This window comes from Dendrobates tinctorius, unplaced genomic scaffold (genome assembly GCF_039654945.1).
Source record: "Dendrobates tinctorius isolate UK_male_01 unplaced genomic scaffold, ASM3965494v1 ptg000029l, whole genome shotgun sequence".
Taxonomy (NCBI): Eukaryota; Metazoa; Chordata; class Amphibia; order Anura; family Dendrobatidae; genus Dendrobates; species Dendrobates tinctorius.
The window spans coordinates 21419322-21434940 of record NW_027361697.1 but is presented as its reverse complement, the minus strand read 5'-3'; the positions used below and the strand labels follow the sequence as shown (position 1 = coordinate 21434940).

At 45.6% G+C, this 15619-nt stretch overlaps 1 protein-coding gene across 6 annotated transcripts in view; it reads right to left on the bottom strand.

The window, feature by feature from the left end:
* The window catches only part of EVI5 (ecotropic viral integration site 5), a 141866-nt gene that overhangs the window by 108775 nt on the left and 17472 nt on the right, over positions 1-15619 (bottom strand). For 5 of the 6 annotated variants that reach the window (XM_073571450.1, XM_073571448.1, XM_073571447.1 and 2 more), the window contains one exon: positions 3679-3908. In XM_073571450.1, the coding sequence (XP_073427551.1) occupies positions 3679-3827 (149 nt within the window). In that variant the 5' untranslated portion in view covers positions 3828-3908. Of the gene's footprint in view, positions 1-3678; positions 3909-9321; positions 9355-15619 lie in introns of those variants that run through there. The other variant, XM_073571449.1, reaches the window with a different exon arrangement.

Here is a 15619-nt window from a genome sequence, read left to right as displayed (position 1 = left end):
ATTCAACCGCAAAAACACTGAAAGAATTGGCATGCTGCATCACGGCACAGACACGGTTAAGCTCAAAATACAAATGGGGGTATGTGCATGAGTATTTCAGAAACATTATGCTGGTACTGTAAGATGTTGCAAATGTTATGCACCAAACACCACGTGCTAAAGTGCGTCCGCCCAGTGTGCAGTCTAATGGCCTGATGACTGCTGCAGACTTGTGTTTAGCGGCTGAACCCAGATCCGCAGCATTTATAGAAGGCAGAGGGGAGGTTGAGCCTGTGTACAACGCTCAGTGTAAGTCTTCCCAGATACAGGGTTTCATGGATTTACAAAAGGAAGATGACATAAAAGTTATTGACCTCCTTAACAAAAAATTTGCTTATTGAAGGAGTTCCCAATGCGGAGATCTGCAAAGACGCCGATTCATAGACAGAAGCTCCTGGTTTGCAGAACCCCAGGCTCTGACTGATCACAGCATCAGTCTGGGTAGGAGCCGCCGAACATCACCTTTGGCATTTATGACACAGTGGGAAATGAGCCAATTACAGGTAATTTAATAGAACGGTATGAAGGTAGGTCAGCATACCTCACATCCAACGTATCAGAAGTAATGCAGGTCGTACACGACGTGCGAAACGGCCAAATTCCCTACTTCACAAAACTAGACCAATAGCGATGTCCACGGGGGGTCTCACCGCTGGTCCCTGAGGTCAGACAGGACAAAGATCCAGTATTTGGATCTCAGCTCAATCCTCTCTCTGTTGGTTAATAAGCCATCACCAGGAGCTTCTGGCAGAGGCTTGATCCTCTCTATGTACCCAGTGTATACAGGGAACAGATAAATGGCACAACTGCCCTTATGTAGTCACAAAGGTAGCTTGTTGGGTGCAAAAACTTATGTGTTTCCGAGGTCCCAGGTACGGAGACTACTGATCACTGGATGATGAGAGTCTCTGCTCTCCACCAGTAGACAATGTCACGTCAGTTTTATTTTCATCCTTTTTGGATCTGTGCGTCATACATTTTTCTCATGAGAGAACAAAAAAATATAAAAATAAAAAAAAGTCTGCTTAGCTTCCCCGGCAAGCAGTGAAAATCAGACAACCAATGATATCCAATGGCTTTTTAATTTGCAGACCCACTTACATGGATCAGCGTGTTTGGGCCACAAATAGAAATTTTTGAAAAGTTAAGGGGTACATGCTATTGTGTCCATATGCTAATATATATATAACAATTAAAAAAATATGTAAATATTGTCTTACTTTCATATGTAAGTTACTGTGAAAGCCGCTTCCCTGTTCAGCACAATGACCTCTCGCACCGTCATTACTGATCAGCCCACCACTGATAATGGTATGAGAACTTTCACTTTCACTGGAGTCAGTAAGAGTTTGTGTTCTTTTTATAGTTTTATTACCAGGCTGACGCGAAGCCTAGTGGCCACAGGAAGCACAGCAATACATTGCCAGAACAAAAACATTTCAACATGTGTAGAATGTGCGGTGTTTGGGACACAAGGAGGTGGAGGAGGACCACGTTTCAAAAAGCAAAAAGAGTTAGAGGGAGATTTCATTTTATTTATTTTAACAGTAAATTGTTTGGTTGTCCAATTAAATAATTTACTTAGAAGCCTATGGTGGTCTGAAAATAAAAATATACTCACTTACCGGACCACGCCATGCCTTTGATCTGCTGCCCATGTTCCCCTGCCGGTCTCCTTGCTGCTTCATGTGGGTCGGACATTATATGACCACTGCAACCAATCAGCGGTAACTGATTAGATGCATATGTGATGCGCCATCTGTGTAGGAAGAGAAAACGCTCATCCAGCTCAGATGGAACGACTTGTGAGAACCTCTGCCGAACAGGAAGCGAGGAGACCGGCGGGGGACACTGAGCATTGCAGAGGAGTGATTTGCCCAGTAGGTGAATATTTGATTGTTTTTTCCTATGTTTTTTGTTTCAAGACCATCACGGATCAAGTTGTAAAATGAAACATTGTAGTGGACAACCCTTTAATATCTCCACTCCAAGAAGTCTTATCCTTTCTATAATTGTCATACAGTTGCCCCATTTTAGACGACCGTCAGTTTATCTGTACGGATAACAGTGAATAACGTGATCCCAAGTACAGAATACATAATATATGGCAAAATCCTAGAATCAAACTAGGATGACATTGGGTATATACCCTATGGAGCTCCCTTACAACATGGACATACAGAAAAAATGGAGCATGCAATCCATAAAGATAACACAAGATATCTGTATAAACCTTGCCTTTAATAGTACAAAAATTTTAAGAACATACATATAGTGTTAATCAATTACAGAGCCATTTGACACAGGTTAGCGTACACCACTATTAAAATGAAACGTGCTGCATGATGAGCCCCCAAGCACAGGATGAGGTCAATACAATACCCTCGAGACCCCACACATGTCTAAAAGTATATAAGCCCAAACCATTGGGAGAGAGACAGTGGGAATCACATTCTATTCCTCCAAAAAATACTATGACCTGTCGGTATCAGTGTCCATAATTGTGTCCTGCCAGAATATGGCTATCGCAAAGGAAGAGAGGACAAGGAGAAAGGTAGGAGTTAATGAGGAAGTTAGTCATTACCCGTGCTGGTGTCCATCAGCAAGCGCGTACCCCTACGCGCGTATAGCGATAGCTTCCTCGGGGGGTCCTGGTCTCATAAGATGCGCCATAGATTATGCCCCCATATGCTGCTCCATTGATTATGATCCACAGAATATGCCCCCACATGCTGCCCCACAGACTATGCCCCCATATGCTGCTGCTGCAAGAAAAAAAAATGCCATACTCACTTCTCCCGCTCAGGACCCGGCACCTGAGATATTCACCTGTCCGGGATCCATCGCTGCTCACCGTTGTCTGCCGCTTCCTGTGTCAGTGACTGTTCAGCCAGGAGAGGGTGCGGCATGCACTAACCACGTCACCGCGCCCCCTGCTGCATAAACGTCACTGACACAGGACGCAGCAGACAGCAGTGAGCAGCGATGGACCCGAGACAGGTGAGTATTGGATATACTTACCCCCTCCTGGCGCAGTCTCTGCAGCCCCGCTTCTCCGACTGCCACAGTCTCCGGCAGCTCTTCCTTCTTCAGCGGTCACGTGGTACCACTCATTAAACTCAGAAATATGCGCATATTCATGAGTTTAATGAGCGGTACCACATGACCACTGAAGGCAGGAAGAGAGACCGTGGGAGAAGTGGGGGGGGCTGCATAGACCGTGCCAGGTGGGGTAAGTATGATCTCTGACACCCCCCCCGCCGACCCCCAGGTATATGACTCATGTATAAGCCGAGAGGGGGACTTTCAGCCCAAAAAAATGGGCTGAAAATCTTGGCTTATACACGAGTATATACAGTACTTTCTTTGTACAAAGCCTACGAGACTTCCATCGACGCTCCCATAGAAAGTGACTTCAGAAAACGCAGGGACCAGGACAGTAAATAAGGGTCACAGTCCACTGGGACTGAAATAGTCAATATGATGGTTTTAAAAAGAGGAACTTAAACAGGAAATGCACAAGAAAAACTAATCTTTGCATCATTAGTATGACGGCTCTTGTTGACTGTAACATACGAATTTTGCACAACGTAAGTGCCAAAAATAAAAAATAAATTAAAACCAGCGGCGGACACTTACCGGTTCTGTTCTTCTAGCTTCGCCAGCAACTCTACTTCGTCTGGACTTAGTTTTACTGGAGAAGATGGGGAAAGTGCTGGCGTGGACAGGGTGGTGGACGAGGACGTAGTGTGTAATGAAGTGGAAGGACTCGCCACCTGGCTTGCCATTTGACTGACAGTGTGTGACACTGTGTTCTTCACCCATGAGAGAGTAGAACTCAATTTTTCTGCAACCTTGTCTGTCGCCACCTGAAACACAAGGAAAAAAAATATATATATATATATTTAAACAAAAGTACTGCAGTTTTATTTCCTGATCTGTTCCCACCTCGCATTACTGAAGAATGACAATTATTCACTGGGAAATAAAAAGGAACTAAAAGAATGTAAACTACAAACTGCATCTATTAACTAACAAGTCTGCGCTGACCGCAACTAGCGGCACAACTCGATAGTAAAGAACCCAAATGATGGCGGAGAATGGGGCACTTTATTTAGCTTCAGAGCTCACGCGCACAACACAACTGTGTACTCCAAACCGCAGCACACGGAGTGGTCACGTGCCTGTAGTACACCAGTACGCATCCGGTGTGCCGCCATATAATGCCACATTATCCATATGGTAAAGCTTAAAAAGTTTATCAAAAGTTTGTTACATAAAAGAATCTGATGCCAAACCACCGGAGCAATAGAACATTTCAAGCACTTCAAGTGATAACTAGAAAACTGGCACCGCCCCCGCCAGACCGACACCAGCTCCATCCCCTCCCCACGCCAGACCGGCACTGGCTCCTTCCGACCCCCCCCCCCCCACGCCAGACCGGCACCAGCTCCTTCCGCCCCCCCCCCCCCCACACACACGTCAGACCGGCACCAGCTCCATTCCCCCCCCCCCCCCCCACCACCACCACCAGACCGGCACCAGCTCCACACCCCCCACGCCAGACCGGCACCAGCTCCACACACCCCACGCCAGACCGGCACCAGCTCCATCCATCAGTGTTCATATGGCCGTACACATCAAGAGCAATGATCGCCAGAGATCGAGAGTTCGAGACTGGAGCAATCAGGAAATTTTACAGGTCAATATTGTTTGTATTTGATAAAATTTTATCAAGTCAATTTCATTTATTAAAATTAAACCCAACATGTAATTCCAGCTGTCCACGGGCAGGCAGGCATCAGTCGGTCTGACGCTGTTGTGCTTGCAGCCATGTAGGCTTTATTCTGAATTACTACAGCACTTCAGAGAAAACACTTTGGAATTTGAAAAGCCAACCAGATGACTAGTCCAAAAGGCAGATCCTTGGCGAAAAAAAATATAAAATTACAAATTAAAATACAAATGAAAAAAAATCTGTCAAAGGAGAGTTGGGAGGCACAAATACCGTACATATTAAACAGTCGTCCGATACTGTTGGGTTTGGCAGACAGTCTGTATGACAGCCTCGGATCACTCACCCGAAAATTGTTTGTTCAGAAGGTTGTTCAACCAACATACTAATCAAATGGGCATGTAAAGAAGCCTTCCCATTAACTTATAACCCCTCAACTTGTGTAAATGGTGCACTGTCAATGTGCTACTATATTTATCTCTGGTCGTCTTCTCAGGTATCCAGTGCCGCTCCAATCCAGTCCCGCCACCACTCCTCAGACTCCAGACAGTGGCTTTTACCATGTAAGCCCAAGGAGGGTCAGAACGAGGCTCTTTGGACTTGTACATTGTAAATGAGACTTCTGCATAAATGATTGAGGGAGCCGGATAGTCCGAAAAGTGGTGACGCGACTCAGAAGAGGACCAGAATGGGGCTGGATAACGGAGAAGACGGCAACAGGTATTAACATGCAGACAGTACACACATAGATTTTGAGACGGGGGGAATACATGGGAGGGCTTCGTTACAGCTGGTCATACTCAGCCATCTTTTTGTTGACAGCTACTTTTCCGGACACCCTTATTTACAGGAACGCCGGGACCGACCAAGTGTTCCTACATTCTCTATATGAATCTCTGCCAGAATTGAAAGGTTCGGAGATTGAAATCCCAACGCAAGATCCTTATGGCTTCCAACATCTGTTGGGCGGCAGTACATACGGCATGGTTAACGGTTCGGCAGACTCATCTACTGTGTGAGGGGCTTTCAGTACACTCACACAGCACTATAAAGCCCCCCTTGTGGATACAGAGATCAGACGATGAGGAAAAATATCTTCGTTTGCTTCTCCTTTAAAATGTTCTCTTCTGCACAAATCCCAGGGACATCAAGGCTTCAGAGCAGAAAGCTCTCTGTGAGGCATCATCATGGAGAACAGCCTGCTCTGCATTACACATCTCCCCGAGGTCACTCACATAGTGGTTGTAATATACGTCGGCAAGTATCAGCATTAGTAGGCAAGAACTGGTTAAGCAGCTCAAACATAAGATGACTTGAGATATCACCAAGAAGCAATGAATGGCAGCCAGAGAGTCATCGCACCAAGCCTGGGTGCCGGCTCTTTCACGTGAACAGAATGTAAATGCATCACACAGAAAAGCTGAAAATAGCCGCCGAGGTCCGTGGTGCTCATACATCTGCGCAATTCATTTCTCGATCACACGGCGGCCGAGTCTGAATGTGGTGTGCGCCCATTACAGCAAATGGCACCGCTACGCTGCGTCTGACTGCGCAGAGGCAATAACCACAGTACAACACAAAGCAGCCCAACACTATGTTCCCACAATTAACTTTTCTGCACACATTTCCGTAATTAAAATTGGTTACTTGCATTTTTTTATAAAAACACGCAGCGTGGAAAAACCCCCCACAAACACTCATTTTTTGAGCGCGACAAATACACTTCGTTAGCACCCGACCATGCTCAGATAACACTCTTATTCGTGCAAATCCTATCACTTTCTCTGCTCGCATGTGGTTTGGGCAAAAAACGATAGAAAAAAAAAAAAAAAGTTTACGGCTTTTTTTTTTGCACCAAAATCGAAAGTTGGATGCTGCAGAAAATAGCAGCACAAGTCCTATATTTCCCATTCCGAATGCTATTTTTCCATCCGAAATGCCTTTAAAGGGGATATTACTGTCGCAGTAAACACAGGTTATTTCTTGTATAATGAAAAATGTAAAATACTTAGGGTATGTGCACACGTAGTTTTTAGTCTCTGCGGATTTTCTAGAGAAAACCGCAGGAAATCCGCAGGACAAAGTGCTGCGGTTTTTCTGCGGATTATCTGCGTTTTTTCTGCGGTTTTACACCTCATAATGGATGAGGTGTAAAACCGCAGCGTTTCTGCACCAAATAATTGACATGCTGCGGATTGTAAACCGCAGCAAAACCGCGCGGAAAAAAACGCAGCATGTGCACAGCTATTTTTTATTTCCATAGGAAATAAAGGTACTGTACAACGCAGCAAAATCTGCTGCGTTTCTGCAGAGCCAAAAATGCTGCAGAAACGCAGCAGAATCCGCAGCGTGTGCACATACCCTAAGGGGTTTTTATTCAATTAACGACCCTGGGACTGAAAGGTGATGACACATTTCTCACCCTACCTGGCGCCCTCTCGCTGCGATCAGCAATCCACTCCTCCCACTTTAAAGGTGGGAAAGCTATGAAAGTTCTTACCTCCCCCCATACCCATTATTCAGAGCTCTGCAAAGGAATACGTGGATTTCGTCCACGCTGCCCAAATGATGAAATTCCAGAAGGTTAATAAGGTTTGACAGGGTTTTATTCTACGCGTTTCATGGTTTTTTGCAACCTCTTCTTCAGGTCGTATTTCCACCTGAAGGCTAAGAGGAGACTTAATAGCGGTCGACAAATATCTGAAAGGATGTCACAGTGTAGAGAAGACCAGGGCAAAGTGCGGCTGGGCTGGCGAGCCACATCCGACCTTCTGGATGCCTCAGTCCGGTCCACAGACCGAGACAGTCAAGGGGCATGAAAACTGAGGCCTATGGGCCGCACGGGCCTGTCCGCTCGCTGTCTCCATCTGCGCTGACATCATTGGTGAAGGAGGAGCCTCTGACTTCTTCCTCACAAATCAGCGTGTGAAACAGCTGACACGGTTACACCATTTCATCGTGTCAGCCGTGTAGTGCATACAGTCAATGGACTGGAGACACTGACAGGACCATAAGCAGAGCGCCCAGGGAATGGGACCAAGGTGAGTATGTGGTGTTTTTTTTTTCTATGTGTATGGAATGTTTGAATGGACATTGGGGAGGCCCTGCGGGGGCTCGCGCTGGAGACGGGGAGGCCCTGCGGGGGCTCGCGCTGGAGACGGGGAGGCCCTGCGGGGGCTCGCGCTGGAGACGGGGAGGCTCTTACAGTATATAAGGGGCTGTACTCTGGTTCTGGGTGTCAGCATTCTTAATTCTGCTCAGTATTAAGTGATACAATTAATATAATTAATAATTATAATTAATAAGCTGACACTAATTTTGAGAATTCATTTCAGCCTATTGGTTCGTCCCTCCACAACAGTCACTGTCTCATGTGGCTCTTTGGGAAAGTTAATTGCCCGCCTCTGGTGTAGAAGGATCATCCTTATTCTAATTTGCAGACGGAAACACGAGAAGCAACAGAATGAAACTGAAAGGGAGAAGACACATTAGATATTAGCAAAAACTAGACGATATGACCCTGGAGGTCCCTTCCAACTCTAAGCTTTGTTCTAATGTTGCATTTTTGTCGCGTTTTCCACCACAGGCAAAACCTGCTCTCTTGGCAGCAAGGAACTTGCTTAAAGGAAAAAAAAAAAAAAAACAATCATACTTTGCATTTTTGTCATGATGCATTTGTGTTTTGTGCATAAAAAAAAAAAAAAAAAAAAAAGAATTCTACTTAAAAGGTTCTGGCAGCAAAAACTGACACTTGCATTTTCAGTGCTTTTTGCAACACCCATTGGGTGAAAAACACTGAAAAATGCTTAAAAAAAAAAAAAAAACACTGAAAGAAAGGACATGCTGCATTGTGCAAAAATCTATATATTCACAAGATACTGAGGTCAAACAAACCAAGGTGTGTGCGTGAGATTTCTGAAATGTCCAACTTTCCCGGCACTGTAAAACTCAGCTGAAAACTTACATTACAAAAAAAACATACAGAACAAACACAATGTGTGAACACGGCCCAACATTCTATGATTCTATATGATCAATGCTGGAGATGGAGATCGGCTTGGTTTGTCTTTTGAACAAGGAGAACATTCATGGAGATCACAGTGAACCGATAAGAATACGTGGATGCTAGATTGTCAGATCATCCACGCATTTAAATCCTATACAAAATGGCTATTGATTTTAATTTATAAAAAATATATATTTTTCTTAATTTTTTGCTTTATTTTAAAAATAGCAGTAGATGCAAGCACACATTGTAAAATGTTAGGCAAAAGGGCTGCACATAGTGTAGTAAGCACATTTTTTCACATTTTTGGATTTTTTAAAACAAAATCCAAAAATGTAGAGGAAAAATTGAAGTTCAAGCCAAAGTCTATATAGCAGGGTAAAAATGTAAAGCAAGAAAGTAAAAACCCAAAAGAAAGCAAAATTAGCTAGCCCACAAAGATGCTAAATTTCCATTTATTGATTATGAAGCCAGAGTCAAGGAAAAGTGGAGCTCCACTTTAATAAAATCTTCTGACGGTTTAACAGCAAATATGCCTCACCTCCACCTGTTCTACTTCAGTGTGGCTCACAACCTGGAACAAAATAGTAAGAAGAAGCCGTCAGATCCGCTACATAATCACACGTAGTGAGAAAATCCTACATTACACCGCCCCCTTAAAATAAGCCAGCGTTTAAAAAGAATCAGTCGTCAGGTTTTTGCTACCCCATCTAAGCATGATTGTAGGGTAAGAGACCCTGATTCCAGTGATTATAAAAGTCACTGGTTTTATCAGCTGAAGATCTATCATTTCTCCGAATGCTGAGCTCTGTAAAACCCACACCACTGATTAGAAGCTTTCTGTGCACACTGTGCATAGGCAGAAAGCTGCCAAATAGTAGTTAGGGTAGGGTTATACAAAACACATGAATATTCTTGACTACTCTGCATCGGGCCAACTAGTCCTCTAATGATATCTCCTACTGAATAAACTGATTTTATCAAGATTACAGCAAATAGCCCAGTAAGTGATACATCACCGGAATCAAGGTCTCTGTCTGTTCATTATACTGCTCTCAGTTAAAGTTTCAAAAACCTGGTGACCCATTCCCTTTAAACAAAAATAAGCTGATGATTTTGCGGCACTAGTGTCTCTCGCCATACACGATATAAGATAAATGTTGGATCATTTGTATATCATGTTTGTGTATATAACGCAACACATTCAGCAGCAATTCACAGACCACCATCCCCATTGAGACTCACAATCTAAATTCCCTATCAGTACAGTTGTGGCCAAAAGTATTGACACCTCTGCAATTCTGTCAGATAATACTCAGTTTCTTCCTGAAAATGATCGCAAACACAAATTCTTTGGTATTATTATCTTCATTTAATTTGTCTTAAATGAGAAAACACAAAAAGAATTGTCCTAAAGCCAAATTGGATATAATTCCACACCAAACATAAAAAAGAGGGTGGACAAAAGTATTGGCACTGTTCGAAAAATCATGTGATGCTTCTCTAATGTGTGTAATTAACAGCACCTGTAACTTACCTGTGGCACCTAACAGGTGTTGGCAATAACTAAATCACACTTGCAGCCAGTTGACATGGATTAAAGTTGACTCAACCTCTGTCCTGTGTCCTTGTGTGTACCACATTGAGCATGGAGAAAAGAAAGAAGACCAAAGAACTGTGTGAGGACTTGAGAAACCAAATTGGGAGGAAGCATGAGCAATCTCAAGGCTACAAGTCCATCTCCAAAGACCTGAATGTTCCTGTGTCTACCGTGCGCAGTGTCATCAAGAAGTTTAAAGCCCATGGCACTGTGGCTAACCTCCCTAGATGTGGACGGAAAAGAAAAATTGACAAGAGATTTCAACGCAAGATTGTGCGGATGTTGGATAAAGAACCTCGACTAACATCCAAACAAGTTCAAGCTGCCCTGCAGTCTGAGGGTACAACAGTGTCAACCCGTACTATCTGTCGGCGTCTGAATGAAAAGGGACTGTATGGTAGGAGACCCAGGAAGATCCCACTTCTTACCCAGAGACATAAAAAAAGCCAGGCTGGAGTTTGCCAAAACTTACCTGAAAAAGCCTAAAACGTTTTGGAAGAAAGTTCTCTGGTCAGATGAGACAAAAGTAGAGCTTTTTGGGCAAAGGCATCAACATAGAGTTTACAGGAGAAAAAAAAAAAAAAAAAAAGAGGCATTCAAAGAAAAGAACACGGTCCCTACAGTCAAACATGGCGGAGGTTCCCTGATGTTTTGGGGTTGCTTTGCTGCCTCTGGCACTGGACTGCTTGACCGTGTGCATGGCATTATGAAGTCTGAAGACTACCAACAAATTTTGCAGCATAATGTAGGGCCCAGTGTGAGAAAGCTGGGTCTCCCTCAGAGGTCATGGGTCTTCCAGCAGGCCAATGACCCAAAACAGACTTCAAAAAGCACTAGAAAATGGTTTGAGAGAAAGCACTGGAGACTTCTAAGGTGGCCAGCAATGAGTCCAGACCTGAATCCCATAGAACAGGGGTCCCCAACCGCCGGTCCACGGCCCAGCACCGGGCCGCTGCAGTGCCCTTGCCGGTCCGTGGACACAAGGGGAGCCAGGGGCGGTCAGTGGCGTAGCGGGGGCTGGGGCGGCGCGCAGCAGTTCTTAGCGGCGGCCAGGGAGCGATCCAAGCAGCTCCGCTGCCTGCAAGAGGGAATAGCAGGAGCGGAGCTGCAAGGACCCGTCCACTGCGTCCAGCTTCCTGCCCGCCGCCCGCGCTTCCTGTCTCTGACTGACACAGAGAGGAGCGCGGCCGCTGCTGTGTCAGAGCGAGGAAGCGCGGGCGGCGGGCAGGTGAGAGGAGAGAGGTGGTGTGTGTGTGTATGCATGTCTGTCTGTGTGTATGTGTGTTGGTCTGTGTTTGTGTAGCCTGGCCCTGGAGGAGATGGGGACATGAGGAGAAGACCGTGAGGGGAGTGATGGAGAGATGGCAGTGATGGGGTGCAGGCAATGATGGGGAGAAGGGAGTGATGGGGTGAAGGCAATGATGGAGAGACAGCAGTGATGGGGTGAAGGCAATGATGGAGAGACAGCAGTGATGGGGTGAAGGCAATGATGGAGAGACAGCAGTGATGGGGTGAAGGCAGTGATGGGGAGAAGGCAGTGATGGGGAGACAGCAGTGATGGGGTGAAGGCAATGATGGAGAGACAGCAGTGATGGGGTGAAGGCAGTGATGGAGAGACAGCAGTGATGGGGTGAAGGCAATGATGGAGAGACAGCAGTGATGGGGTGAAGGCAATGATGGGGAGAAGGGAGTGATGGGGTGAAGGCAATGATGGGGAGAAGGGAGTGATGGGGTGAAGGCAATGATGGGGAGACAGCAGTGATGGGGTGAAGGCAATGATGGGGAGACAGCAGTGATGGGGTGAAGGCAATGATGGAGAGATGGCAGTGATGGGGTGAAGGCAATGATGGGGAGAAGGCAATGATGGAGAGATGGCAGTGATGGGGTGAAGGCAATGATGGGGAGAAGGGAGTGATGGGGTGAAGGCAATGATGGGGAGAAGGGAGTGATGGGGTGAAGGCAATGATGGGGTGAAGGCAATGATGGAGAGATGGCAGTGATGGGGTGAAGGCAATGATGGGGAGAAGGGAGTGATGGGGTGAAGGCAATGATGGGGAGAAGGGAGTGATGGGGTGAAGGCAATGATGGGGAGACAGCAGTGATGGGGTGAAGGCAATGATGGAGAGATGGCAGTGATGGGGTGAAGGCAATGATGGGGTGAAGGCAATGATGGAGAGATGGCAGTGATGGGGTGAAGGCAATGATGGGGAGAAGGGAGTGATGGGGAGAAGGCAATGATGGAGAGAAGGGAGTGATGGGGTGAAGGCAATGATGGGGAGAAGGGGGTGATGGAGCACTCATTCAAAACCTATGGTGAGTTGAGTCACATTATAAATGTTATTTAAGTATAAGTATGCACTGCTACACTACAACCGTGTTCATAGCCCCACCCCCTTATGCCAAAAGCCCCGCCCCTGCCACACCTCCATCCCCGCCCTGCCGGGCCATGGAAGAATGGTCTTGCTTGAAACCGGTCCCTGGTGCAAAAAAGGTTGGGGACCACTGCCATAGAACACCTGTGGAGAGATCTAAAAATGGCAGTTTGGAGAAGGCACCCTTCTAATATCAGGGACCTGGAGCAGTTTGCCAAAGAAGAATGGTCTAAAATTCCAGCAGAGCATTGTAAGAAACTCATTGATGGTTACCGGAAGCGGTTGGTCGCAGTTATTTTGGCTAAAGGTTGTGCAACCAAGTATTAGGCTGAGGGTGCCAATACTTTTGTCTGGCCCATTTTTAGAGTTGTGTGTGAAATGATCAATGTTTTGCTTTTTGCTTCATTCTCTTTTGTGTTTTTTCATTTAAGACAAATTAAATGAAGATAATAATGCCAAAGAATTTGTGTTTGCAATCATTTTCAGGAAGAAACTGAGTATTATCTGACAGAATTGTAGGGGTGGCAATACTTTTGGCCACAACTGTATGTCAGGGAAGAAACCGGAGGACCCAGAGGAAATGCATCGTTTCGCCAGATGGAAACCATGATGCCTCCATGATAGGTCTTCTCCACCATATAAAGTTGTATATAAAGTTAGAAACATTGTAAAAAAGGTTCCAGTACATATAAAAGGCATAATTGCCCCAAAACTTCAATTCCACATTAACAAAAAATATTAAGGGGGAAGGGAGGTGCATCTGTAATTTCCACATGATCAACCCTTGGTCCTCGGAGTAGACAATCTGGCCCCAGAGTTGTCCACCTATTGAGAACACGCACATGCTTAGCTGAGGACAGCAGGTGTTTGATTGGGGGGGGTCAAAAACGGCTGTCGGCCAAACACTGGTTCATAGTGAAGGTGTATGAGCTCCTTAAGGAAGACTTGTCACTTTCTATAACAGGAACGAAAGAAACACAAATGTCAGATATAGAAAAATCCCTCCAAGGGCACCATCTGCAGGGAGTCTGTATGTTCTCACCATGTTTGTGTGGTTTTCCCCCAGCTCTCCGGTTTCCTCCCACACTCATACTGATAGGGAACATAGATTGTGAGCCCCAATGGGGACAGCGATGATAATGTCTGTAAAGCGCTGCGGAATTAATGGAGCTATATAAGAAAGCATAATAAAATAACAAGACATACATGGGTTTTCTTTATGGGACAACTGATTTAATAAAACATTTGTTCGCAATAATTGTCTACTTTGGTTACATCACAGGAAGAAGGGCTGGTTACATCACAGGAAGAAGGGATCTGCTCACATCTCACTTTTTGGCACGTTGGGAGTATAGACCAGGAGTAGGTCTCTGCATATACTCCAACGTGCACATAGTAACCCAATGTATGTCAAAAATTGTGCCGGATATAGGAAGAGCCGTCGGCCGGAAGGACGCAGTGAATGGTTCCCGGGTTAACATTGGCATCCTTCTTCAAGAAGAACAGATCTCTGTAGAACCAATCTGTTCCTACTGCCGGCGGTCTCAGAGCCATAGCCTCAATCTGTCAAGATCTATTGCAGATGACAAGGCAGAACATTACAACCGTCTGTTTGATTGTGATCCGGGGACAGCAGAAGTATCACATAATGGGGGTATAAAACGAGGGTGGGATTTAGCGACCCCCCTAAGGAGAGTCAACACATTTGCAGCCACATCACCGTTAGAACTTGGGCAGACAGGCAGTCTTACCGGAAATCAGTTCTGTCTGTATACGGACAGTATGAAAAGTTTTTCCAAAAACCTTAGAATAATCACACTTGGTGGAGTCACCCACTTCCTCTGGGTCTCACGTCCTAGATCAGCACCCTAGGGTGGCAGGCACACATCCTTGTGAGGACATCAGGACAGGCGCGCGTCCCTGTGGTAGGTGAAACTATAAATCTCATCAGCAGCCTATACACTTCATACCTGCCTTCCCATCACATAGAGCCAGCAAGAGCCACTACACACAGGCTCAACTCCCTTCATGAAGAATTGCAGTAGGACAATGCCATGGGCAAGAATGGAGAACCACCCTGAAGAAGGCTAAGAAAAGTGATATCTTTGCACTGCCTCAGATTATAACATGTGATTGTACCAACGCATTGTGATTATTTTTTACACGTAATGTGCTCTGGAAGGTAATCATCATGGAGAGATTTATATAAGCCGGAGGCTCAGGCTGAGAAATGGCAATGGAAGATTAATGCAGATAAATGTGAGGTCATGCACTTGGGCCGAGGAAATATGAAGTGCACTTATATACTAAATGGTAAAACGGTCACTGGAAAAGACTCGGATGCTTGGGTGGACACAGAACTCCATTATAGTGACCAGCGTCAGGCAGCTGCTGCCAAGGTTATAAAAAAATGGGATGCATTAATGTTTATGATGAGGACAGTTTGGCCTCTATACAAGTCACTTGGAATACAGAGTACAATGTATAAGAACACCGCTGAACTAGAGCAGGTGCAGAGAAGAGTGACCAGGGTTATTAAGGGAATGGGGGGTCTGCAATACCAAGCCAGTTTCCAAACTAGGGGTTATTCAGTTTGGAAAAACGAAGGCTTAGGGGCCATCTTATCACAACGTACTAATATGTGAGGGGACAGTACAGAGAGCTGTAGAACCATCCTCTTAAGGCCCCGTCGCACTAAGCGAGGTCGCTAGCAACATCGCTTAAGTGTCACCGATTTTGTGAAGTAGCAGCGATATCGCTATGTGTGACACTTACCTCCGACCGGCTCCCCTGCTGTCTGTCGCTGATCGCACAAGATCGTCCTGGGCCGTTTCTCGTCAGGCGCTTCCTGCTGGTACCAACGAGCG